We start from the raw sequence: 27841 nt of genomic DNA on the forward strand, positions 1-27841 counted from the left end.
CTCAGCTGCTGTCATGAGTGTTGATTTAGGGATTAACTTAAAGTATAGTAGTAACATGTACTTACTGACAAGCTTTATAAGGCAGGTCTGTTTCGGTGTCACTGTTCAGAGTTGCTCTCAGAATATGGGACCAAAACAGACTCACATGCATGAAGGTAAGCTGACCAGAGCTTTTTGTTTAATATCAAAAGAACAACTAATCTTATATAATGTTATATGTCTCTTTTATATGTTGGTTTGTTCTATAAAATCCCTTAAGTCTATTTTCACTGTTGATTTTTAAAGAAACTAACCTAAGCTAACATAAGCTCAGAGAACACTTTTTATATTGACTAGATTTCCATTTTTCTTTTGATTGATAATACAGTTGCAGTCAGAGGGCTCATGAGGCCATCCTTTCAACATGATATGATGAAATATGATGAATTATACATATACACAATGCAACTGTGCAATGCTCTGGTCCTTCTAGTCCAGCAGGCCAGCTTTCTGCTGAAAGCTGCTCTGCTGTCCGTCCTGCTGAGTGGACTGCAGCACGTGCTGGCAGACTCAGATGAGGAGGCCCCGACTGAGTGGGAGATCTGGAAAAGCAGATATGGCATAAGCTATGATGAATCAGTGAGACAGCCTCCACATCTAAAATCCTCACAACAACAATAAGTGCAAATGTTCTCTAACGAAAAGTCCACATGTTCTCTAATTTATTCGAGTTTTTCTTGCGTGTGCTTTTCCTGTGTTAACCATCAGGATGACATGGAAAGGAGAGCCATCTGGGAGGAGAATAAGCAGTTGATTGAAGACAACAACCGAAGGTTTCTCATGGGGATGAAGTCATTCAGTATGGCTATGAATAGATATGGAGACCTAGTAAGGAGTATTGTTTTGTTCTAGTAGAATTTAGTAGTAGAGTAGAAGTGTTTTGTTTCAACAAAGAACTTAACCGGAGTTAACCAGCTCCTAAATGTACCTACTATTTTCCACAAAGACCTTAAAAAAAAGAATTGTCTGATTAATTGCTGTAACAAACTGTGAATACTGTGATACTGTGAACAAAAATTGTTTTACATTTGCAGACACAACAAGAATACCGGGTTTTGCAAGGTGCCAAGATGAATGCTCAGTTTGTAAAGAGAGGGAAAGAAGTCTCAGCTCGAAGACTGCGTAACAATGCAAGGCATTTAGATGGCTATGCTGTTGACTACAGAAACATGGGTTTTGTGACTGAGGTTAAAGATCAGGTAAGACTGTCCCTCCATCACATGAGTGGGTATATTCAGACTGAATCACAATCAGATCTTTGTTTTAAATGTTCTTTGCAGGGCTTTTGTGGGTCATGCTGGGCCTTCAGCACTACGGGAGCTATAGAGGCACAGCTGTACAAAAAGACAGGTCAGCTGATATCCTTGAGCGAACAAAACTTAGTGGATTGTTCTAAATCCTTTGGTACCTATGGGTGCAGTGGTGCCTGGATGGCCAATGCTTATGACTATGTGGTCAGCAACGGGCTGGAGTCTTCAAACACCTACCCATACACCTCAGTGGTAGGACTCTGCTGTCTTATCCTACATCATAAAAAAGTAAATAATTCTGCGGACATGCTGTGGTTAACATTTATTTCTCTTAACAGGACACTCAGCCCTGTTTCTACGACAGCAGGCTTGCAGTTGCTCACATCAGGGACTACAGGTTCATTCCCAGGGGAGATGAGCAAGCTATGGCTGATGCTCTGGCAACTATTGGACCAATAACAGTTGCTATTGATGCAGATCATGCAAGCTTCCTGTTCTACAGCTCAGGTTAACTGCCTTAAAAATAACAGTTATGTTATCGTAAGTCGATTTTGATAAGAAGAGGACTTTTTAAACTCAGAGCTGCTATAATGAGAATTTTTAGATTAACAAAGCCACATTAAGCCACATATGACAAGAGTGACAAAGTGCAACTTTGTTGTTGTTAGTTGTTTTTGTTCTCATTGTATGGCAGCTATTTTTTTCAGCAAAAAAGCTTTGATAATCCCATCGGATACTCAGCAACAGTGAGCAGACAAACAAAGTTAGCAACTATCTTGGGGACACAACAAAGCTTTTAGTAACTAAAGACCCAGAAATTCCCATTAGGAGTTGTTGGAGATTGAACTAAATGCTAAACAGGACTTATTATGGTAATTTTCAGCTTCATGTTTTTTATTTTTGGAGTTTAATTGAGTAACTCTGCATGATTAATGGTTCAAGATGAGCCTCATTTGTCTTATACTGGTGCTCTGGTTCATAAATTGCCTTTAAAAAGTGCAATTTAAGCACCTCCCCCTTAAAAACCGTATTCCCTTTAGGTTAACTTTATTCTGAGTTGCCTACACCTCACAAACATAAAATGTGAAGAGCATGTGGGTTGCTCATCAGTTTTCACAACCCAAGCTGTGTGCCATACCGAGGATATCCTCTTCTTCACATCATACAGATCCAAGAATAAAAAAACTTCCCCAAGCAAAAAGCTTACATTCACAGGACCTCATTTTTAAAAAATTTGGGCATTTTATGTATAAGAAGCCACCATGTAAAAAGTAAGAAATACCATAAGTAATGTTCCCTAACAACTGGTCACTAAGAATTTTCCTTCTCTGAGTTAAGGGTTATTCTATGTCACTGTTGTGTTATCAGTTTGTTTTTGCTTCCCACAAATTTCCAAAAGTCAGTTAAGTAGGTTCATGTTTCCTTTGCAGGAATATATGATGAGCCCAACTGCAACCCCAATAATCTGAATCATGCAGTGCTGCTGGTCGGCTATGGCTCACAAGAAGGCCAAGACTACTGGATCATCAAGAACAGGTTTGTTCAATATTGTTAAAAGAAAAAGATAGCATTTGACCAAAACCTCCACTTTTTGTCACCTAAAAATGTCTTTTCCCCCCCCAATAGTTGGGGAACTGGCTGGGGTGAAGGCGGCTTTATGCGAATCGTCCGGAATGGCCAAAACGCTTGTGGCCTCGCCAGCTACGCCTTGTACCCTATTCTATGATTTAATAAGATGTGGCAGTCTCAAGGATACGCTCTTCCATTGGACCTCATCTCCACAAATCAACAGTCAGTGCTCATACAGCCCAAATCACCTTTCTGACAGTTTGGTAAATGTTTATGAAAAGTTGAAACCTTTTAATAATGAACATGTCGCTTCTCTCAGGGACATCTTTGTGAGGTAAATAAAAAAATATAATAAAATAACTAAAATAAATGTGTGATTAATACCAGGATCACCTTCAGCAACTCAAAAGATTAGAGCCGCCTTTGATATTTTCACTGGCTGATAGGACTAAACTGGAAGCAGACCAGTTTAGATTTGAACTCTTGCTGTTGCATTATGTGCAAAATGTAGTTTGTCAAAGTCTTACCTGAAACAGACATCCTCTAGATGGCGATATTGCTCCAAAACCTTTAGATGTTGTCCAAAATTAGTGGAGCCTTTGCCCTGTCCAGTAATGCCCCCACCCTCAACATATCATCATATACTGGATTTTGTTTTGTTTTTGTTGCCCTCCTTTTTGTGTGAACTTCATTCATAGACTTTGTGTTAAACATAGATGTAGTTTCTTAGTCTGAAAAGTGAATTCAGAGTGAAAGTAACTAAAATCTCCATTCTTTCTAACAGCCAGAAGGGGGCGACTCTTCTGGTTTAAAAAAGAACTCAAAATTGTACAGAAGTCAGTAGGAAAATGGTCCTCGGCTCCTGTGTTCTGTAACCTCAATAAACACTTTCCTCATGGATTAAAGGGCTACCTTATACACACTAACATATAGATTTTGTAGATTAGACCATATAAAGCAAATCAGGGTACCCTGTGTAAGCAATATTAGTCACAGTTGATTTGTAACTTTCATTGCCAGACTGCAACTTTTTGTTATTTTTGTTAGGTTGAAATGAGAAAAAATTGAAAATCTAAAAAGAAAAAACTGAGCCTGGCCTCAACAAGAATCTGTGAGCAAACAGAACAAATGTAATGGTTATTTTAAAAGTGAGTGCAAATAAAGCTTTTACATCTGTGGTTTTTTTTGTTTCTGTTTGATATTTTTGGTACTCCTGTTTGCTTTAATAAACTATATTCCATATGAGTTCAAAAGTTGTGATTTCTTCTAGATTCATTTGTCACTTATTTCACACACTGCGTCTTCCTTCGTGTGCAACCACACCTCACTGAACTTTGATCTTAAGTCACACATATAGTTACACTCTCAGTCACTTATACAATCCAGCTTTTCTGCAACTCTCTCGCACAAAAAGCTCCAAGGTTCAGTCGAAGCTCCCTCCTAGCAGGGAGGATTTTTTTAATACACTCACAGGGCTCATTGAAAGACTTAAAATGCAGTGGGCTGCTTCTTGGCTTTGCATTGCAGCGCCTTTGTTTTTGCTCTGCTTTGCTCCAAGTTGTCCCTCTGCTCAGAAATATCCAAAGTGTTGGCATGACAGACGCACTCAGATCCGTCAGAAGCAGCACAGCAGGAAAACGTTCTGTGATCCTTCCTTCAGCAACCAGCCAGCAGGTGCTGCCACTCAGGTAATGCAGCTGCTTTTTGGCTTATCTGTTACTCACTGTGTTTTTCCTTCTTATTTTCTACTGTTTGTTATTACATTATGTGCAGTGAGAGAAAACAAGGTCAAGAAATCTTAGTGACTCGGTTTTTGTGATCTGAGCATATAAAGCTACTATTAACTCTTGTGCAGTCACTATCAGACATGAGTTTTTTTACGTGCCAGATATCCTAAGCTCACCAGACCTTTACTTGGATATATAATAACCTGGAGCAGACTCATTTCCAACATGCACATGCTCTTCAATACGTATCTCTATGTCGCACACCACACTGTTAAAGAAAAAAAATCCTAGAAAAACAGTAATATTCCGGCAGCTGGGGCGCCAAAATAATACCATGAAATAACAGAAAATAACTTTCCCATAAAAATATGGTTATTTTCAGTAATGACAATACAGTTTGTTGCCCTAATTTTACATGGGATTTTGCCTTTTTCATGTGCTTTTAAACATTAAATTAGGAGCATTTTAATGTGATCAAACAATGAAATTACCTATAAACAAGGTCAATGAATGTGGCAATATGAATAATAATACTTAAATGTACAGAAATATACAGTTAACAGTTGGTTTAAATAATAATGCATTGCATGCCCTGGGACAGAGGCGAGGCTGCCATATCGCACCATCGGCCCCTCACCAGTAGGTGAAGTGTCTTTAACAAGGACACAACGACCGAAAGTGTCCGAGCCGGGGCTCGAACTGGCAACCTTCTGATTACAAGGCAAACTGCCAACTCTTGAGCCACGATCACCCTAAATAGCAATAATAGTAATAATTATTTGATGTAAACAAAGTTTATAGGAATCATGTTATATATTTTTCCATAGCATTACATTTGAATTTAACAGTTCAATCCTTCACATAACGGACAAATATTTGTGCAATCATGATGCATTTGTGAATGTATTTTAACAATCTAAATATGCATATGTACAGACAAATACATTTACAAAACAAGGAAATTATGTTTTATTACATTACAGTGATTTTACATTAATTTACATTTGAAATGTGAAATCACAGTCTATTTATGTAAATTTAATGATATTCTAGAAGAACAGATCAAAACTGTAAAATACTTTTATATTAGGACTTTTTCTTACAGTGCACTTTACAGCAAATACTACAGCAAGAACTGCATTTACACCTTGTATAATGATTGATTTGTGGTAATGCATTACTTTAAAGTAGGTCAAGCACCCCTGGAGTTTTCCATTATGTTAATCGCCCCATAGTCGACTGTTCATCTCGCTGTGTCATTACAGAAGTGCAGCTCTGGCTTCTACAGAGAGTGGGCCGGACCGAACAGGGGCCAGTGTGTGCCATGCAGCTGCAACGGGCTCTCCGATGAGGGTGATGAGCGTACAGGGAACTGTGTGGTGGGTGCTGACTCACACATGCACACACAAAAAGACAATAATTACTCAGATACAAGTGATGTCTCTGCTGCTGAGAAACAATATTGTAGCAGATGTCAGTGTTGTAGCATTTGTAGTCACGCTGCTGGGCCAGATGGAAACCATGTTCCTTTTCTTTTGTTTGATCTAACTGGCCTCTAGAAATGTCAGTTCGACACTGCAGGAAATCGCTGTGAACGTTGCAAGGAGGGTTATTTTGAAGATCCAGTGAACAGAACCTGTCGTGCCTGTCCATGTCCCTTTACAGAGAACAAGTCAGTATCTGTTTATGTCCTACTCTTCCTGCACAGCTTTCCTTTTCCTTGTTTTGCGTGAATATGAAGACCTTCACTCTTTGTTTTAGTTTTGCACTGGCCTGCCTCGATGTTGGCTCAGGAGTGGTGGAATGTTTGTGTAAACATGGTTACAGTGGAGTCAGATGTGAGAGGTAACCGTACATCATTTGCATCTTCATCTTTGCAGCAAACGCCCCAACCCTCAAACTTATTTACTTTTCTCGTGTTTTTTCCCCCTTTTAAGATGTGCATTTGGTTATTATGGCAATCCCATGGTGCATGGGGGCATGTGCAAGCCCTGCAACTGCAAGAAGAATGGTTTGAACATGTGTGATTCTCTGACTGGAGGTGACTATTTATGCAATAAAGAAATACATAATAAGTAATGAATAAATAGATAATTACTCATTGAGAAAAAAAAGATCTCAATCCCTTTGTGCCAGAAGTGCACCGATGTTTTCTCCAGGTTCACTTTGCAATGCATCTGTAATGTATAGTCTACAAATACAGCTGAGGAAATCACCACTCAGTAACATAGAGTGAAAACATTGCTGAAGGACGGTGTCTGTAGTCATTGAGCTGTGAGAGACTAAACATGACCTCCATGGGTACAGAGTGTCTGGTTGCAATTTATTTTGCTTTAATGAAGGTCTGCTTTCAATTCTTCTCATATTTCTCGGGCATGCTCCTCAGCATCTAATTTAATTACATGTTCTTGATGTAATTTTAGTTATTTAAGGCATAAAATTAATATTATTGTATATATACATTTTAAATGAAATTGTATTTATTTATTTATTTATGTATTTTTGGTTGTTTGTTGTTTGTTTGATTTCCTACAACTTACTTATACTTACTGTATATTTTTGTAGCCTGTATCTCCATATATGGATTTGCATACATGGGCTAATATGAAAGCTAAAGTGGCCTTCATGTGATGAGATCCAACTTTACTATTTTTTCCTTTCAACAGAGTGCATCACATCTGGTAATAGTAACTGTGGGGATCACTGTCATGGTGAGTCTGTGTTGAAAGTTCATCTTGCAGTCGTGTTTTGACCTATAAAACTAAGACTCACTACATTTCATCTTGCCTTTACCAGCAGAGTGTGACAGCTGTACTTACACTTTGCTGGTGGACTCGGAGAAGATGGATGATGATCTGGTTTGGCTGAAGCAGCAGCTGCAGAACATCAGTCATAGTCCTGTATCACGATCTACTCTGAACAACCTGGAGGCTAACATATCTGAAGCAAAGGTAGCGATTCACACAGGGAATAGGTGTTTTTCTGAGAAAATACACTGCCCTTGAGAATATTTGCTATTTCAGATCATGCAGCAACATTTATCCAAGTTCAAAGTACTTCTTATCTAATGTTTCTTAGGTACAGATGGGGAGGCACAGTACTGCTGTGAGACTCCTGGATCCAAAGGTTGAACAGCTGGAAGCAGATGTGGCTGCTGACAGATATGACTTGTCTCAACTGAGTGATGAGGTACCTGGAGTGAATTTTCCCATGCTAATCAAAATGTAACTCATCCAAGAGACTGATAATTTTTCCTTTTTAATTGTAAATGCAAACTCATATTAGAATAGTAGAGGATAGCCAAATAGAATGAAAGACAGAGAACCCACAGGGAGCTTTCCCAGCTCTTTATGTTGGCTTATTATTAAATATATTTAAATATTTTCCAAAATTTTACCAGAACCTTGACATTACATCATATTTGAAGAAGACCTTGGAGTCTGCAAATGAAACGAAGTTAAAGGCAGAAGATCTATTTAAAACAGGAGGTCTTCTCACACCAATACAAGGTACATCTCTGAAATATGAAAATATATGTGGTCTTATCAGCGTGAAGTTGGAGTGTTCCTAACTTTAATAATTTCTGCTCAGTGATATCAGGTACAAGCAGACCTTTCCTGCCTCTCCTGCCAAAGACTTTGTGACACTTGTTAAGGAAACCGAATTACCTGTTATGTCAAAGTGGGCATCGGGCTCAAGAGTTGGGAGTTCGCCTTGTAATCGGAAGGTTGCCAGTTCGAGCCCCGGCTTGGACAGTCTCGGTCGTTGTGTCCTTGGGCAAGACACTTCACCCGTTGCCTACTGGTGGTGGTCAGAGGGCCCGGTGGCGCCAGTGTCCGGCAGCCTCGCCTCTGTCAGTGCGCCCCAGGGTGGCTGTGGCTACAATGTAGCTTGCCATCACCAGTGTGTGAATGTGTGCGTGAATGGGTGGATGACTGGATGTGTAAAGCGCTTTGGGGTCCTTAGGGACTAGTAAAGCGCTATATAAATACAGGCCATTTTTACCATTTATATCATTTAACAGCACTGTCTCTCCTCTTGTCAGATCTGATAAAGCAGCTAACTGAGGCGAAACCTGAAGATTCAGTTTCTCTCTCTGAAAAGGACAAAGGCAGGATGATGGAAGAAGCTCAGCGCATCATGCAGGAAATGAGAAAGAGAGGCTGCACTGCTCAGAGGGACAAAGCAGGAAGCGAGCAGGAGAAGGCACATAAATGTTAGAGATCTTTTTTCCTTGAGCATAGAGATTACAGTATGCTTATGAGGAGAGAGAGTGGGGCTGAAAATGGACACATTGGCATTTAGTATTTTAAATACAAACATTGTGTTTCATGTTAAATTATTCCACAAAGACCAACCCCCTTTCACCAGTTGAGAATTCACTAATGTTTTTATATAAAAATGACTGTATAAAGATTTAATTGACATTTTAAGAAATAACCAACTGGCATGTCCGTTTGCTAAAAATGAAACTGCAGCATATCTGCTGAAATCAAATGGAAATAGGAACAAATACCCACCAATAACTAAAAAGGTGACTACTTTACACACTACAGATGTTCTCTTCTTCCTCTTGTTTACGGTATTTATGCTAGGCTAAGTAGCCAGCATGTACCTTTATACCGAATGGGTCGATACATCCATCTATGCCCAGATAGCAGAATTATTCTCATGAAAACATCAGGCCCAGTATACTTCCTTGGTTTGACCTATACTTCCATATTTGGGGTGATTCTCACTTTAATCCTCCACTCTTGACTGACTGGCAGCAAGATTAATCTGTGTGTGCAAATCAAATAGTCTGGATGTGGAGATAGTTTTGACTCCCATAGTGTATGTGACCCAGGCTCTCACCGTTTATTGAACCAGAGCAAACACAAATATGTGGCAGATATACAGTTAGCTCCATAAATATTTGGACAGAGACAACTTTTTTCCAATTTTAGTTCTGTACTTTACAACAATGATTTCCAACAAAACAACTCAGATGCAGTTGAAGTGCAGGCCTTTGGCTTTCGTTCAGTAGGTTGAACAAAAAGATATGGAGAGCTCCTCTGACCGCATCTTCACAGGAAAATCTTCCAAATTCAAGCATCACACCTCAAATTAAGTCCAGGTCTTTTCTCTGTTTAATTGATAATGACAGTACGAAGAAACTGCCCACACCTTCATCTGATTTGAATGTGGATACCCTCAAATGAAAGCTGAGTCTACAGATAATGTCCAAGTCCATGATGTAACTATGATTGGAATATGTTTCAGTAAATGATAAAACCTTGTGTCAGTGTCCAAATATATATGGACCTAACTGTAGTGGCAGGAATGCGTCTCAGATCTTTAAACAGAACAGAGGACATGAACAATCAGCCAAACCATTTCAGAAACACAACTGCAGATTAATAATTTCATCATTAATGAAAATATAATTGTCAAAATTAGAGTTAGAAGACATTCTGTGGCCAATATCAAATAACTCTGATATCTAAATTTTGCACACTCTCTTCAGTGTTAGAACTAATCAGCAACGACATGATAGCTGCTGCAGAAATGAAACAACTCATCCTGATTCAGAGTGGAGACTCTCTCATGGCCTCACATTCTGCTGTGAGAGAGTTGGGCGAGCTGCTGTTGGATGCAGAGGACAGAGTTGACAGAGCAAGGGGTCTTAACCTCAAGAGTCGTACTGCCCTACAGGAGCTGCAGGTAATGAGAAATAAAGCTCTCATTGGCCATGTCATACATTTCTGATGACACACTGTTTTATCTTTCTTCTTTTTCCAGCATCTTAAAGCTCAGCTGGATAAAGAACAAAGCACTCTCCATCCTGGGACTGAAATGACTAAAGATCTGCTAAAGAACATTACTGACAATTTGTCGATACTTAAGGAAGTTAAAAAAGTAATAAGCAGCTTTTTATAACTTCTCAAAAGTATTGGACTTTGCATTAAAGTTTACTGTTTAAATTGCAGGAATTTGAGAAGCGAGCAGCTCAGTTGGATGGTGCCAAGCTGGAACACTTTCAGCAGTTAAACAACAGTTTAAAAATAGCAGAGGTGGAAGCTATAGCCCAGGCAGAGGAGCATGCAAAGGAGCTCAAAAGAGTGGTGACAGAATTACAACAGTGAGTGTGAATCCCAAGAACAAATAAAGAAGCAAGGCAGATTTAGATTAGCTTGGGCCCCGTTTCTTGTTTAACATAATAGACCATCTTGGATTTTGTTACAGAGCGCTTCATACCGCTACTAACAGCACTTCACTGGTCAGCCTCCTGGGTATAGGGGCCTATGACAGCATCATTAAGGCAGTAGAAATGGCTGAGAAGGCAGCAAAGGAGTCCAAAAGGGCTGCTGATCAAACCTTAAAGGTAACTTCAGTGCTGTTAGTAAGAGTTATTAAAAAATCTACGTGTTTATAGAAAATATTAATGCAATATTTGAATGATAAATTAGGATGTGAAGAAGGGAGGTCTGATCAGCAGGTCTGAACAGCTGAAAGATAACTCAAGTTATCTATGGAGGGAAACCAGAGACACTCAAAGTCACCTTAAAAGTATGTAAAAACAAAACAAGTATCAAGACAAATATATTGAGTTTGAATGTGCAAAATGAAAAGGTGTTCTAATTTCTTTTGAACAGCGGTGTCACGTACAGTAAATGCTCACAGGAATCGTGTAAATAAACAAAAGAAAAAAAGAAGATCACTGAGAATCGACACCTCATCCATCGGTGACAAACTCAAAGAGATCAAAAGAGGTTTGTAGAGCACTTGGAATTGATGCAGATCAGAAAATAAACGTCAAATTAGTTATTGTATCTGCATATGATAGTTTTTCTTTTGTATTTCAGATGACACAGCGGCACTGATAGTGTCTGTGAAAACTGCTGCTTCTGATGCTGACGCTACAGTCAGCAGTGTGAAAGAGAGACTGAGAAATATCAGCGAGGAAGTGGGAAGAATAACTTTAACCAATATCAGTGTGAATATAAATGACATGTTGACAGATGCAGACCAGGCTGGTAAGTGTTTAAATTCCTTAAACATATTCTTGCAATTAAAATACAGTCATTTAAAGGTTTTATGTGTTGTTATTTTATCCGCTTAAGTAAAAAGCTTCAACAAAGCATTCCCTGTGATGAGTGACAAGCTCGCAGAAGTCAAGGCTCTTGGTAGGAGGATGTCACCTCACCCAAACATGACAGAAAGCATCCAGAGAATCAAGGACATAATAGAGGAGACAAGAAACTTTGTTAATAGGGTAACATTTTCTTTTTAATTTCATCTTTCCTATTAATTTCTTAATTGACTTGTCAGATTTGATTTAAAGCTGGAACAGCCTCACAGTGTATGACAGTACAGTGTGCATATGAAATGTGTAGCTTGCAGACTGAACCTTATGAAGCTGTCGGCTGTGTCTGCAGTTTTCCTCAGCTTCATGGTTCTTTGCAGGTATCTTCAAGTTTTCAAGAGAAATTAGCACTGCTAAAATGTAAAAATTCACAGTATTGCATTGCTTTCATTAATAAATGCAATACAAGAAAATCAAATAACTCAGAAAGGCCAAACAAATACACAAAAGTGAAATAAAAAAACTAATTAAAAAAATCCACACTTCTCAAAAAAACTTTAAAATAATAAAAATGAATAAAATAAATAAATAAATAAAATCATGTCACAAAAAATTGCACTAAATTAAATGCTTGACTCCAAGACATTAAAAGACCATGTGGCAACAGAAAAATGAACAACAGGTGGTACATATGCTGGGGCGAGTGATTAACTAGTTGAATAAAAGTGGCACAGAAAATAGAGGGAAGCAGGATGTTATTAACGATCACAAAGAAAATATTATTCAATAAAACAGGAAGTAACTCAAACAGGAGTATTAACAATACGAGCAAAAACAATAATACAAACTTTTGATCTAATTACAAGATATTTACAATTTTTTAATGATTGTTAATGTAAAGTGTTACCTGCTATTACCGAGACAGATATTTTATTATGTTTGCAATTTACTTTTCAAGTCAAGGGACGTTCATTTATTTCACACATTAAAGCACAGCAGACCCTGACAAAAGTGCTGCACAACAATCGATACAACAATTAGGAAAACATAATAATATGATGAAAGGTTATTAAAGGTTAATAAACTAAACAAGAGGTTTGACTTTCATTATTAAAAGGAGCTAGCTATAGTGACAGATTTAATCTGTCTTTAATTTCAGAGAGGAATCACAATTTACACCAGGTTTCTTTACATGACATTAAGGTATGAAGCCTGAGACAGAATAGGGCCTTTAATCGACCCCTGTGGTACTCCACGGGTCAAAGTGGACGCTTTAGAACAAATCCTACTGGAAAAAGAACCGTTAATCAGATATGACTTTAATCAGTTTGGAGCAGTGCCATTGATATCACTACACTGCTGAAGATAGGAAATTAATATTTCATGATTCACTGTATCAAATGCAACAGTAAGATCAAGTAATATAAGAACAGATGAGTGATCAGCATTGACAATATAGAAGAGTCATTATAAACTCTCAAAAGTACTAATATATTGCTTAAGGCTGTTTCAAATTAACACATTATATATTAAGTGCTATGTAAGCACTATCCAAAGAGAATTCATTTGGCCTTGGAGTGTGCAGAGATTATCTTCAGTATTTCCCTTGTTTTTGGTGAAAGGAGGACAGAGCATGATAGCTGGATTGTATTTTGGCTTGATTCATAGACAAAGCTGAAAGTATTTTCCCCTCTGATCAGGAGTAACAAGGCTGCCAGCTATGGGAAACTAAATTTTTGCACAGCCCAGACTGACATCTGTTGTCTGGAGGATCAACCAGGTTACAGAGTCAGCTACATGCGACTGCTCTCAGGAAGTTTTAGATAATCTGCTGAACACAATACGGCCTTAAATGCTGGTGCTGAGTCAAAAAGCTAATATACTTGGTTACATTTTTTTTTTTTGCTGAGTCTGACCTTTCAGAAATAAACAGACTTTACCAGCTAGAATTACTACTTGGATGGTGACATTACAATTATTTACATGTGGGAAGCTGCTTCATTTAGTAACTCTGATGCAAACATTCACATTGGAAATACCAAAAACCCCCAGAAATTCTGCTTGAGTTGGTGGACCAAAAATAGAACTCAAAGTAGTGCAACCTTGTTTCCATTACCCCTAAGTTGTAAAAATAAAATAATAAATGTATGAATACAATAGTTTATTTTTTAAAAACACATAGATCATCTGTTTTTGTGACACACACGATTTCTACCGTCTCTTGTCACAGCTCTCTCTTGGCACCACTTTCAATGGAAAGAGCCACATTGAGCTTCATCCTCCAAGAGACCTTGAGGACATTAAAGCGTTTACAGCTGTCGATCTTCTCCTCAATCGGCATCACAAAATCCCGGCTAAGTCTGATGTGAGACGAAAACGACACCAGGATGAACACAGAGATGCCAACCTGTTCGTTTTCTACCTGGGCAGCAAGAATGTGAGCGTGCATACCGGCCTACACAGGAAGCATGATGTAGTTTTTTGTTTTTTTCTTTAATATACCTTAGGTTTCTTTTATTACATTTCTAGGCTTCTGGAGACTACATTGGAATGGCTATCAGAAACACTGTGTTGGTTTGTGTCTATAAGTTGGGTGGAGTGGTTCATGAGATAGAAACCAGCCAAATAACACTCGGAAGCGTGAACTCCTCAGCCGTTGACAGAGTTATCTTCCACAGGTACTGAGTACATATGGTAGAAGTGTATTTTAAAATGAACATGGATTTGCTAGCTGAAAGTTTACATGATGTCACCAACATGTTTCTTATCTTCGTGCCAACAATTCCTGCAGGGTTTACCAGGATGCTGAAGTGAACGTCACAAAGAACTTCACGTCAAAGGAGCGTGTCAGTCTCCCTCCTAAACGTAACCTCCCAAACACAATGACAGGCGTCTTCGACTTGGATCCAGGCAGTGTCGTTTTCTACGTGGGGGGCTATCCCGATTACTTCACTGTAATAAGTCTCTGCTTTCATTTCATCCTGCCTGCAAATTTATAGTGTTTAAAGGGGTAGAGAGTTGAAAGACGACTCAAAGCCAATTCAAACTCATTTAATAAGCTTGTGTAAAATTGTAAACGTTGCAATAGCAATGATAACTTTTGTATAACACACAAGCAAGCACACAGAAAGTTTAGACACTGTGTCTTTCATTTGTTTAGCCAAAGATAATGGGTTTTAAATAAAGGAAAAGCTAACATATAAAAACTAGTTTCCAGCACACACAGCTTCAGTTGACTTGATGGGTGGAAGAAGTAAAGAAAAAAGTACGGAAAAAGGTTTATTGTATTGTTTATTGTCAAGATTTTGACTCATGGGGTAACTCAACGTATTGCATGATTTTCTAAGTTTTCTTTGAAAACTATTTGGAATTTATTTGATGCTGAAAGAAGTGTTTTGATGGAAGCCATGATCTCCCAATTTTGATATGGATTTGATTTTATATATTATATCACTGTTTTATAGTATATATGACAATATTTGTTTTGTGGAAATAGGGTTCCATAGACTGCATGAATGACATACAACAGTCTTATTCAGAGACTGAAATTGAACAATTTAGTGAGAAAGGTACTTTTTGTGAAGAAGTTGAAATACAAAGTCCCTATCACAGTCTGTCATCATCCTTTTGTGGGAATGGGTTAATGAAAAATAGCTTAGAGCTTCTGAGCCCTAGAGAACAGGAGTGTACTCAACAAAATCATTTGCATTAGTAAATGACATGTTCACTTTTTCAGTCCAATTTTCAGTCCTCTTTTGTTCTCATAGCCTCCAGTGGAGCTGCGTTACCCCAAGTACAGAGGAGCCATAAAACTCTCCTACCTGAATGATAATCCTGTCTGCCTTTTTAACTTCAAACATGCTGTCAATATGGATGCAAAACAGCACACTGTGAAGTAAGCATAAAACAAAAAATTAAAAATAAAGGTCGGACATTGTGTTGACTAGAAAAGGTCAAATAATGATTAAATTATGTGTTTAGGATTGCACAGGAAGAGGTGTCTGATTATTATGAAGGAAGAGGTTACCGCATGGCGTTCATAAAGGATCCTGACTGGAAAAAGAGGCGACTGTTCAGATTTCACACAAACAGCCGAGAAACAAATGCCTTGTTATTCTACATTGGAAACAACGTAGGATTTTAATTTTTGAATAGATGCTTGAAGCACTTATATAACTGCATGTTTAACAAAAAAACAAACAAAAAAAGATTTAAAATTCATGTGTTTCTTCTGTTTTAGGAGTCCTTTTTCTGTGTGTTTGTGGAGAGAGGCTTCCTTGTGCTACAAGGTCAACAAGCTGACAGAGAGATTAGACTTCGGAGTGCTGAAAGAGTGTCTCTGTTTGTAAGAACAACAATACAATTAGTTACTTTAAAAAACTTGAAAGTCTTTTTATTAAATTCATGCCTTTCTAAGCATATGCTTCCTGTTTCAGGACACGCAGTTTGCAATTGCCATTGCAGATAAATTAATTGTGTACTATGGGCAAAATACGGTCTCCACAGATCACATTCAAACAGACTACATCAGTTATTACATTGGGGGTCTTCCAGCAGAGCTCAGAGAGAGGTAATGCAACACACGATGCTTTTAAAATCATGTCAAACTCAGCTTCCTCTGGGAGGGAAACAAATAATTCCCTACTGAAAGACTTACAAAAAAATCAAACCACTCTCATGACCATTACTATATGGCATATAAATGCCAGTGCCAATGTGTGTGTTGAGTAGTCTAGAAGAAAACAGTATCAGCTAATCAAACTGACCTTTTCTATGAGCCTGTCTGCCTTTGAATCTCAGACACAACATCACAGCTGCACCGCTCAGGGGATGCGTGGATAACCTGAAAGCAGATGCTGAGATTGTCGAGTACAACAGGACAATAGGTGTCAGCAGTGGATGTCCAGTCTCCTCACTGGTAAGTCTCGGTCCGGGGCTCGGACCGAGACTGTCCGAGCCGGGGCTCGGACAGTCTCGGTCGTTGTGTCCTTGGGCAAGACACTTCACCCGTTGCCTACTGGTGGTGGTCAGAGGGCCCGGTGGCGCCAGTGTCCGGCAGCCTCGCCTCTGTCAGTGCGCCCCAGGGTGGCTGTGGCTACAATGTAGCTTGCCATCACCAGTGTGTGAATGTGTGTGTGAATGGGTGGATGACTGGATATGTAAAGCGCTTTGGGGTCCTTAGGGACTAGTAAAAGCGCTATATAAATACAGGCCATTTACCATTTACAAATCTGCATTAAAATTTCTCTCAGATGATCAGAGGATAGACTTTTTGAAACTTTTTTTTTTTTTTAAATAAAAGATGGACTTAACCGCAGAGTCTGAGTAGTGAAGCCAGTGCAGAAGTGCACGGCACCTGCCTGGTTTCTAATGCACAGCAGGGGGGTAATTCTCCTTAGTCAGACTTTTAAAAAGTTTATGAGAAATTGTACCTACTTCTCACTTCATTTTAGCTCTTCAAGAACTTGTTGTTTTGATAACTTTGTGTCTTATATAATAACGCAGAGTGTTCCTTTTTAAAATTATGGCCCAATTAAGTATCTAAGTATGAGAATTGATGCCTGTGCAGCGGTGCTTCGAATGTGCCTAGTTTCTAATGCACAGCAGGAGGAAAACTCCTCGTTAGTGTGTTTGTACCTGCTCGTACAAATGTACTTACTTCTCACTTTTAGATCTCAGTACCCCATCAAATTGTTGCCTTATTAACTTTGTGTCTTATGTAACATAGCAGCGTGTTCTTTTTGAAAATTATGGCACCATTAAGTGTAAAATAGATGTTTAATTGAGGCGCTTCACGGCAAGGTACCTTGTGATTGACAAACCCCTTATCTCAGTTTTCCAGTCAGAGACACCCCTCACTTAACAAATCCATGAACCATGATGAACCAATCGTTATTGTGAAGAATAATCATGAAGTCAGTAGCATGATGTGGCCAATATTAGCTATCACACCTACCTGGAAATAACAGGGGAAAAAAGACTGTAGCAGCAGTTTGTTTCTTATATTCATATTAAAATAATATAACTGTCACGGGCTTAAATTAGTTGCCAGTGGTTACTCATTAAGGATATAGTAGTGTATTCAACTTCAACAATAGTGCGCTTTATTACTTAAAAGGTTAACTTTTCATTTGTAGGTGGAAAAATGTGACATTTCCTATTTCAAAAGTCAATCTCTGTCTAGCTTTAAAACACTAAATGAATAGCCTGTAGACACAGGGGTCTAATACTAGTGTGTTTCTGGCTTGTGTATAGGGTGTTCGTGCAGCTACATTGAATTCGGCTCTTTCTGTCGATTCTCTGTTTGCCTGGGACGAACAGCCAGTGAGAGTCTCGTTAGGCTTCAGGAGCACAGGCAAGCGGGGCGTTGTTCTGAAGAGCGGCTCTCAGGTAAATCTCGTGTGCCACACTTTTTGATTTAAAAGAAAATCAAAAGGAAAATATCAAGATGACTTTAGTAGTACTCTCACTGCAGGGCTCCAAACCTGTCCACAATCTCCAGTTGTCCCTGGACGATGGCTTTGTGGTTTTTTATAGTTTTAATTATACCCTGAGGTCAAATGAAAGGTATAATGATGGAGTCTGGCATTACGTGTCTGCAGTGGGGAAGCCATCAGGGTAAGATCTGTCAGCTTTTTGCTGATACCTGGATTTTATTGCAATTAAAATTTAAAATCAGCACGTCGCTAATGTTGTCGTGATTTTCTCAGGCTGCTGCTTAGCATTGACAATGTAAATGTGAGTCCGGCACATTCAGACCAAATCAGCATGCAAAGAGGAAAATTCAAAGGCTGCATTGCTAATCTTTATACAAGCAGGTTTGTTATACATTCTTTCAGTTGCTTTATAATATATCTCACAATATATATCTGTTTATTAGAATAACACGATTCAATTTTGATGAAACAAAATCTCCTCATTTCACACAGGCCGAGTATTTTACCTGCTGATCTAAGCTCATTATCGCAAACTGGAGACATTATCTTTGGTCAGTGCAGTCAGCCTCCCCCACCGCACTCCACAATGAAAAGGCCCCAGACGCACAACCTTGTAAGCACATCAAACTATTATTTTTTTCAGCTCCCCTATTGCTGGATAATGACATAGTAACAGCAGTCATTTTTCTGCTGTGTGTCAGATTACGACTCCAGCTGGCAGTCAATGTAGACCCCAGAGAGCATACCAACTCTATGAGAAAGACAGCTGGGTCAGTTACAACCTCCCACAAGAAAACCTTAATTATAGGTAAAATACTAAAACCTGAAAATTATAATGGCATTTTCCATGACTGGTTTGGTTTGGTAACCTTTAGAGTGCCTCGTCAAACCTTCATCCAGCTGTGAATTCATTCATAAACATTTAAAGGGACTTTGTTCTTGTTCTCATGTGTCTCAGGCCTCACTTCTCTCTTGATATCAATACCAAATCGTCCAAAGGGCTCATCCTCCATGTCGCAGGAAGAGGAGCCGTCCCCCTCCTGGCTCTGTACATGGCCAACGGCAAGATCAAGATGTCACTTGGTCAAAACAGAATCATCCAGCACAAGGAGAAGAGCAATGATGGCAACTGGCATAGAGTTTGTAACCAAGTCTCATTACAAATATTAAGTGATAAAAGCAGCAAAGCTCTAAACATTGGACTCCTGATTTCAAAGGAACAGTTGCAGATATATGGGAATTTCGGTTGCTTATCTCACATAGATTTTATCAGCAGTAGGATAAAACTAGAAAACTAGAAAACCAGCAAAATGCAAGTCAGACTAATCGGATTGAACAAAGAAGCAAAAGAAACACAGGAAAAAGGCAAACACTAAGAAACATGAGGGAGGAGACGATATCTCTAAAGAGGAGATCAATGGAACAAAAAAAGGTAACCAAAACTAAAAGAATAAACAAAATAAATAATAAAAAAAAATAATAAAGAAAAACAATAATTAATATTACTACTGTTGGCAGCTGGGCAGCAGGTATCTTTCATTAGAGCAAACAAATATAACCTTTACAGCAGCACCAATTAAGCTTTGATTGGATGACAAAATTAACAACAACAAAAACCAATTTGTTTTTTGTTGTTCCCAAGTGTCTCACAGGCAGAGAAAATATATATGTTATTCTTCTCAAAAAGTAAATGTATTTATTTCCCTAAACAACGGGCAGTGCCAAAATGAAGCGTTAAGGATTTAAATGGTGCAGAAAAGAAAATTACTGATATCAGAAAGCTTCCAATGGGAATTCAAACACCGCTAACAAATATATATACAAAATATATAAAATACATTAAAAAAAAATAATGACATAGTGGGCAATTACATAATGGAACTGATTTTTGAAAGTTTGTTGGAGCATAAATGGAAAGCAGGAGGAACAACTAATTTCTAAATCACTTTTATCATAAACAATCAGGACATAACTCTTAATATGCAGGGGAAAAAATGCAGTAATTCTTTTCTCATATCTGTGTGTCATATCACAATCATATCACAGTGATGGTGAAGTTATATTCTGTGGATGGCTGAGTTTGTTTGCGTGTGCGCAGGTTCAATTCAGCGTGGAGAACAGCACTTTTCATCTTCTGGTTGATGGGATCCGTGTGACTGATGGCCGCTTACCAAACAATGAGGGATCATCTTTAGACCTGCACAACCCTGTGTATCTGGGAGCTGGTACAAAAAGCAAAAACACTAAAGTCTGTATCAGACTCAAGCTATGGCAAATATTTTCCCACATCTTTTTGTTTGCACACTGACCGGCTTCTCTTTTCTCTTCCTGTCCTTTATCAGGGACACAACATCCCCACAGACAGTGTTATCAGCTGTATAAGGGAATTCAAAATGAATGATGTATTTGTTGGTGCAGCTGAGGTGAGCCATAAAGCCTTACCGTGCTTTCATGGGCTTGCAGAGGAAGGGACATACTTTGGTGGCGGTCACATCGTCTTAGGTTTGGCCTTGTATTTCAAAAGTCTTGATGCTGCTGATGTGTTTCAATCATCCGCACACTCATAAAGAACATTTCTATTCTAGATAACTACTTCACCGTTGGCTCGCACTTTTTGTTGTCCTTCAAGCTGCGCCCTCAACACCTCACGGGTCTTCTCTTCCACGTTCAAAGTGATAAGACCAGCCTTAATGTGTTCTTAATGGAAAACAAGGTAAAACCTCTCGCTCTTGTGACAGCTAATTGGGCAGCAATTCAAAAGAAAAGCTGCATGAGATGACAAAATATGTTATGTTTTACCAGGTGGGCGTCAAAGCAAATGATGGTAATGGAGCTGTTAGTGTCTCAGTAACACCTCGTAAAAGCCTCTGTGATGGAAAATTTCACGAGGTTACAGGTAGGACATCGTGTATTAAAAACATTCAAGAACGTGAGTCACATGTTGATAGTTGTGCTTTTAAAATTCTTCTGTTATTGTTGTTTCTCAGTCTCCAAAAAAAGGAACGCATTCCAACTAGTGGTTGACTCCGTGTCCAAGGAGAAAGCAGGCCCCAAATCCACGTCATATTCAACGGCCCTGGAATCGCTTCACATTGGGGGTAAATCCATGAACCGCAGGGCATTATATCTTTCAGAGAGTTTCAGCTTTTTGTCGTATAATCTGATCAGAATCTCTTTGTGCTTTTTCCTTTCCTGAATTAGGGACAACAAATCAAAATGGAGCCCCTGTGCCTTCACCTTTTGTGGGCTGCTTGCGAAATGTGAAGCTTAATGGAAAGCCGGTTGCATTTGCGAAAGCCTCCAGAGTGGTCGGTCCAGTGAGCATCAACAGATGCCCCGCAAACTAATGAAATACATCATTACAAACAGGGATGGGAATAGTAAACCTAGTTAGGCTGAAATCAAGCAACAATTTTTCCAATCTAACGGAATTGTATTTCTCTAAGCTTCAGTTCCTTTTTTCCACCACAGGAATGTTTTCCTGATATTTGCTCATTACAAAGCAATGACGCCAAACTCATGATAGCGAGTTGTAAATCACCTGCAAGCTTATTTTCTACTCTCCCTACACTGTTCCAGACTCATTGATATTAAAATAGTCGCCCTGAAGCTGAAAACCTGTTACGGTCTACTTTTATTTCCCCACAGAACACCGATAAGGTGAGAAAACTGATAGAGACTCAGTTCAATGCAGCCACAACACCATCTAAGAGCACAACAGCAAAATTTGCCATAAATTTAGCAGTGGATTTTAAACAAATCCACCCCAATCCCATCTATTAGCTGCGCTAATCACCCTGCCTCGCAGCAAGGTCTTGCGTTTGAATCCCGAGACTCTGTGGCTGTTCCCCATGGAGTGTGCATGCTCTCCCCATGTCTGTGTGGGTTCTCACCAGGTACTTTGTCTTCCTCACACATTCCAAAGGCATCCATGTTATGTTAATTGGTCATTCTAAATTGGCTGCAGGCGTGAGTGTGAATGGATGTTTATCTATCTGCGTTAGCTCTGTGATCTGTCCACAGTGCAACACACCTCTCACCCAATGACACTTGTGATAAGCTCCGGCATTACCATGACCCTGACTTCCATACACTGGAGAAAATAGATGAATGAATTTTAAACATCTGATATATTTATCTGTCGCAATATCAGTCGCTTCACATTAACACAAAACCTTATTAATCAGTATAGGAACAGACAGGATCCATAAGAAACAGCATCAGTTCATTCCCGTGTTTAAAATTAAGGTAAATATTACATACACACGCACCTTACTCATACTAATAGCCTTAATTCTGCCCTACGTTTGACCAATAGATGGAGTGCTTCCCTTCATGTAATGCGAGCTGTTAGTTCACATTTACTCTCAGCTGGTGATGGCAGCAAAACATTACCAAGAACTTGAAGGTGTCAAGGTTCAAGTGAATGACATGGATGGATTTCCCCCCACAAATTGCTTTTTATTTTCTGTCTGTAGCAGTAGTGGTAGTTAGCACACACAGGCTTGAAGACTGTATTCTGCCCTGTAATTCAAGTGCACTGTAAAGCTGCTCAAGTCATATGAAATGAAGTTTGTCTTTTTTGTTTATTTTTATTTTTGCCCTTTGATATTACTATACAGTTCACACACATAGAGAGTGGGTAACTAAGTACAGAAGAAAATATATAGTTATTATTTATAGTGTAGTTATACTTTTATTACGAAAAATATGAATAAGATCACTTTAAATGTCTAATAATCTGCTCTACGTTTAAAATAAGTGAGATGTCATAAAAAGTAATAACAATAAATGTACAGCAGATTATTTTAAATGATACTAAACACTGCAGTCAATTACAATAATGTGTAACAGATATAAATATAAATGTAAGTATATTCTGATATATTTGCAGTTCATCAATATGCATGTGAAACTTTACTTTAAATGGTTGGCTAATTAGAAGTGACTCATAGAGGTCATTAAATGAGTGACAGAATATTTTAAATGTCTAAGAAATAGTCATAAATTATTCTAAATGTGCAATATGGAAATTACTACACATTCAAGCGGGCTGCATTAAATGACTAATCAATTAGGGTTACAAATAGATTATTATATAGGCAACAGATGACTTTTAACAAATAACAGTTCATTGTGAATTAGTATAGTACAGTTCTAGTATTGGGACCCACCCAGTTTGCGTTGTCAGTGGTTATTTTGCCCCTTAAAGTTGCTGGATGTCATCAAATTGCTATGGTTTATGGGGTGGCTGTAGGTCAGGAGGTTGAGCAGGTCATCTGCTAATTGGAAGATTGCAGTTTGATCCCTGGCTGCTCCAGTCAAATATCCTTGGCGTTAGCCCACATCCATCAGAGTATGAATGTGTGTGAATCTTAGATAGAAAGCACTTAAGCATAGAAAAAGTCTGACTCTAAATTTTCTTTTCTCATTACTCATCTTTTTCTAATTTACATTTTAAACATTTTCAGCTTTTTTCCAACTTCTTCTCTGTGTGATTGTCAGCTTTTAGCAGTTCAGCTTTTTTGTTTTCATGTGCAAATTTCTGTATTTTTCATCTCGTTCAACATTTTTAACTTAAAATTCAGCAATTAATTCATTTCAATGCATACATTCAGATTCAAGCATTCACACTGCAGTTTCTTCAGAAAATGCACTTTCTAGTTTCCCCTTAAAGTAACCGTATGGGGGCACGATTTATTAAATATCCATCTATTCAGATTCTGTTGAGGCCTAGCATTAGATGTGTGTGTTCACTTTATTTACAGGTGGCTGTGGACCATCACTGTAGAAAGCTTCATCTCTGCTCAAGTTGAAGCACTGAACTGGACTGCACTGTATTTGTGGCCCATCCCCCCCAAAATCTTAATTTTTGCTGAGTAAAATTATTTTCTTTTTGTTTTTTTTAATGTTAGTCTCTTTTCTGTGCTCAGTCAGTTGCTCAATAAGCTTGCATGACTTCGCCCTCATGTCTAAATATGGATATTCTGGCTCAAAACGCAATCACAGTGGCCAAACTGCCATCACTGAGGCTTTGCTCATGGTTTATATCAATCTGTGTCTTCAGCAGTCAGAAAAAAATAAACACAAATAATAAAAAAATCATATTAGTCAGTTCTTAATGTATCTTTATAAGGTTGAGACTAATACAGAAAATTTACAGTGGGTTTTGTTCTGTAATCTTTTTTCCTTCACAAAGCAAAATACAGGAGAAAATAATCACAATCCACATTAGACGAGTAGTGGGTTTTCGAGTGCAATGCGAGTCCAGAGCGAATGTAAATAACATGAGGTCACTGACGGCTGGATTTATGGAAAGTATATACAGATATACAACTGGAGACAAAACACTATTATGAATATTTAAAAGAAGACAGGTGGACAGTAAAAATCACAAACCCTATCCACTGTGCTAAAAGTCCATTTTAAAGAAAAACCTCTTTAAGTCAATGCAAATGCTATACTGTCAAACATTTCCTGCACAGCTTCACCTCCATAAAGTAGATTAAGGCCACACTGTTTAAGTACACTTTTTTCATATTGCTTGGTCTTGTAATTTTCCAATAAAAACAGTTCATGCTTTGTGCAGAGAAAGTCCTTTAATAAATGTCCGGCATCTGGCTGTAGGCCCTGTTCCAGTATCCACCACAGAAGAGCCAGTCCTGGGAACTGGTGTGGGGATTTTGCCCCTGTTGAAACCACCTAAAAAACACATCACAGAAATATCAGCATTCATAGATCCCAGCAGGGCGAGCCAAAACTGAATACAAACAAGAGAAAGTGAGAAAGAAATGTATGATTCGGAGGGAAGATGGGGTGATTGAGTAATTGCATTTGGTGCCATTAAGAGGAGCTGCCATGCTGGTGGAAGGAAAAGCGGATTTATTAAATTTGTCTCTATCATATCTGGATAGAAAATACACACAGTGGTAGATAATTTAGAGACTCAGATGTGTTAAGGTCACGTGATCACATCAAACATTTCGGATGCGAACAGCGAACAGCTCTAACCTCGGGCCAAGGGCAGGGCTTCTTAACGTCAAAGCGAGGATGCAGCAGAAAAAAAAGACAAGTGAAGATAAAATGGAGATACAACTTGAGCTTTTTCAGCACACAAAGTATGACACCATATAGATAAGAACTGTTAATTCATTCATACGCCATGAAAACTTCATATGAGGTAATAGAAAGGCAATGGTATTTTATCTGCACTAACAAAGGCTGATGGTTTAATATTGCCTGGAATTAGTCAGTCCTGCATGGTTTCATGTTTACTGCGTCAAAGTATAAAGAAAGAAGAACAGTCTCACCTCGCCTTCCACTCTTCATCCGCTTTGGAGCGGTTTTTCCGAGCAGCTCGCTGTTTTTCCTCGAGTCGCTTCTTCTCCTCGCTGGCGAGATCTATCAAAATATTTGACATTTTTTGAGGAAGCAAATGAAAATTTACCCCCAGTTTCAGTTTAGGTTAAGTACCACCAATCATTACCGATGTCACCGTTCTCCATGGCTCGTATGTCCGGTCTGAGCCTGCAGTCAGTCTGAGGGATGACTCCCTCCATCTCCTTATGCAACTCATTCAGCTGCATCGCAAAGCATGTGAAGTTGTACATCTGCAATTAAAGATTGCGTTTGTACGTTAAAACATTGGATTTCTTCTAAGAGTACCCAATAAAGATCTAATGGTGCATTAATCAGCAGGACCTGGACAGAGTTAGCTGGTCTGGGTGCTATTTTCCACAGCAGCTGGCTGCCAGGAACCACCTCCACAGTGTCTGCAGGTGGTGAAGGAACCTCCTCCTGATCCTCAGCGCAACCCTGAACAGCACGACAAACACAAATAATGCTGAACAGACAGATGAGCTCCAGCCAAGATGCATCATTACAGAACGTGTTAAATATGAACACTAATGATCTCGGTCGCTTGCCATTTTTACCACTGGATGATATTACTCATGCAAACATCACAACAGTAAAGTGAAGGGATTCCACAGTGTTCAGTAATTCATACCGCATTGCTGCCCTTCTTGTCCTCTGCCCCTTTTTTGTTGTTTTTCTTGTGTGCTTCAAAGGCAGATGGGTCAACAACATAGAGGCACTCTGTCCACTTCCCATAGAGAGCACACAGCTTCTTTTTGCTGTCAAACACACACAGACTTCAGAGGAGTTGTTGTAATTTCGTGAATACGTACTCTAACCTTAACCATAACCAGAGATGGGCAGTAACGCGTTACTTGTAACGCGTTACTGTAATCTGATTACTTTTTTCAAGTAACGAGTAAAGTAAGGGATTACTATTGCAAAATCAGTAATTAGATTACCGTTACTTTCCCGTAGGAACGCTGCGTTACTGCGTTACTAAAACCGTGATTTTTTTTGCGAGAATGTCTCATGACAGTGACGTAAGCAAGTGCGACGTTGGTGACAGCAGCTGTGTGCAGATCAACAATGGATAATATATCGAGTGCGGGAGAGAGTATGAGCGTGCAGCGTTTAAAGTGTGGAAGTACTGACCTTACTTTGAGTTTGATTCCATAAAAAGTGACAAAAACATTAGCGTCCATCGTGCGTGGGAAGAAAACTTCTTTTTACAGCGAAAAAAAACCCCTAAACTTCCGAGCAAGCACCGAGTAGCTACGACGTGATGGGAAACTCACAGAGACACTCGCGCGGATTCTTCAACTGACCGCAGCACACCTGCACCAGGGTAACCCTCCGCCTACCCTGCTCCTGCTTTACAGGTGAAAATAGAGCAAAAGGACCGCTGAGTCTTTGACTTTATTTATTTTCTGCTGTGTTTTACTTGCATCTGTTTGAAAGAGTGAGTGAAAACACAAAAAATATTTTATTTTATGTGCTGGAATGTGTAGAAAATAGGTTTAAATGTTAAACTAATTTATTCAAGTCAGAGAATGTTGCATATAATTAAATGTTTTGCTTGATGCATAAAGTTAAAAGATTAAAACTGATAAAACAAGTTAAAAAAAAGAGACTTTTCCATTTGATTACATTTTGTATGATGGATTATGTAGAAAAAGTAGAATTGGGCTGAAAGATCTATCACTTTATCACCTCTTCAGGTTGTAAATCGTGTTTTTAAAAAGTAACTAAGTAACTAAGTAACTAAGTAATTAATTACTTTTGAAAATAAGTAATCAGTAAAGTAACGGGATTACTTTTTTGGGGGAGTAATCAGTAATTAGTTACTGATTACTTTTTTCAAGTAACTTGACCAACACTGACCATAACCACACAAACACACACGAATGTCCCGAGGCACAAACACTAGTAATGATTTCAGTTGTAATGATTTTTTTCCCCCATTCTGTTTTTAGTGTCAACATAACAAAAGCTCAAAAAAAGAGAGAAAAAACCCACACAACACTTTTGCGAGTGGGAGACTTCTGGAAATGTAATGTTTTGAATGAAACCAAAAATCTAGTTTTTGGCCTGGACATCACGTTGAGATAAAAAACAACAAGAAAAAACACAAGCTCTTCCCATCTTCTTGCTTGTTAGCATCTGTTATTGCTGCACATTATTTATCAGCATATAAATCTGGTCTGGCTCTTGTGATCATGCACACTAGTTATGTTTACGATGACTCACTGGATTTGCTTATCCTCCATCTTTAATCGAACTGCCCCCGTTTTTGTTTTTACCGTTTGCTGATTTTAACCGCCTCTCCCACACTCGAGTATTTTGACTTTTATTTTGTCAAAAAGGCAATTAACACTGCAATGAGTTATTAACCAT

At 38.7% G+C, this 27841-nt stretch overlaps 3 protein-coding genes across 5 annotated transcripts in view; 2 read left to right on the plus strand and 1 right to left on the minus strand.

The window, feature by feature from the left end:
- Positions 1–96: 96 nt before the first annotated feature.
- Positions 97–4094, plus strand: cts12 (cathepsin 12). The gene is made up of 8 exons (XM_085448253.1): positions 97–155; positions 473–618; positions 748–867; positions 1074–1238; positions 1320–1541; positions 1628–1796; positions 2720–2825; positions 2916–4094. Exons 1-8 carry the CDS (start codon positions 125–127, stop codon positions 3013–3015), a joined length of 1059 nt encoding a protein of 352 aa, XP_085304379.1. The 5' UTR covers positions 97–124; the 3' UTR covers positions 3016–4094.
- Positions 3025–22757, plus strand: lama3 (laminin, alpha 3). The gene is made up of 40 exons (XM_085447469.1): positions 3025–3080; positions 3178–3192; positions 4417–4546; positions 5851–5964; positions 6145–6257; positions 6347–6430; positions 6523–6626; positions 7252–7296; positions 7382–7536; positions 7664–7774; positions 7986–8094; positions 8631–8801; positions 10092–10288; positions 10367–10483; positions 10555–10706; positions 10811–10949; positions 11035–11134; positions 11221–11337; positions 11431–11601; positions 11689–11840; positions 13882–14088; positions 14181–14329; positions 14443–14605; positions 15419–15546; positions 15633–15783; positions 15892–15996; positions 16088–16221; positions 16452–16569; positions 17907–18041; positions 18127–18269; positions 18362–18469; positions 18581–18701; positions 18790–18896; positions 19047–19227; positions 20187–20336; positions 20431–20590; positions 20674–20801; positions 20891–20984; positions 21076–21186; positions 21290–22757. Exons 1-40 carry the CDS (start codon positions 3025–3027, stop codon positions 21433–21435), a joined length of 5091 nt encoding a protein of 1696 aa, XP_085303595.1. The 3' UTR covers positions 21436–22757.
- A 1442-nt stretch (positions 22758–24199) lies between these two features.
- osbpl1a (oxysterol binding protein-like 1A) overlaps positions 24200–27841 on the minus strand; it is a 33400-nt gene continuing 29758 nt past the window's right edge. The window contains exons 24-29 of one of the 3 annotated variants that reach the window (XM_085447358.1): positions 26097–26223; positions 25790–25903; positions 25575–25698; positions 25399–25489; positions 25100–25120; positions 24200–24790 (exon numbers count right to left, since the gene is read on the minus strand). In XM_085447358.1, the coding sequence (XP_085303484.1) occupies positions 24688–24790; positions 25100–25120; positions 25399–25489; positions 25575–25698; positions 25790–25903; positions 26097–26223 (580 nt within the window). In that variant the 3' untranslated portion in view covers positions 24200–24687. Of the gene's footprint in view, positions 24791–25099; positions 25121–25398; positions 25490–25574; positions 25699–25789; positions 25904–26096; positions 26242–27841 lie in introns of all 3 variants that reach the window. The other 2 variants (XM_085447357.1, XM_085447361.1) reach the window with 2 other exon arrangements.

The sequence above is a fragment of the Copadichromis virginalis genome, linkage group LG23 (assembly GCF_057382275.1).
Source record: "Copadichromis virginalis isolate Kocher_CV1m ecotype Utaka linkage group LG23, C_Virginalis_male_GT1.1, whole genome shotgun sequence".
Taxonomy (NCBI): Eukaryota; Metazoa; Chordata; class Actinopteri; order Cichliformes; family Cichlidae; genus Copadichromis; species Copadichromis virginalis.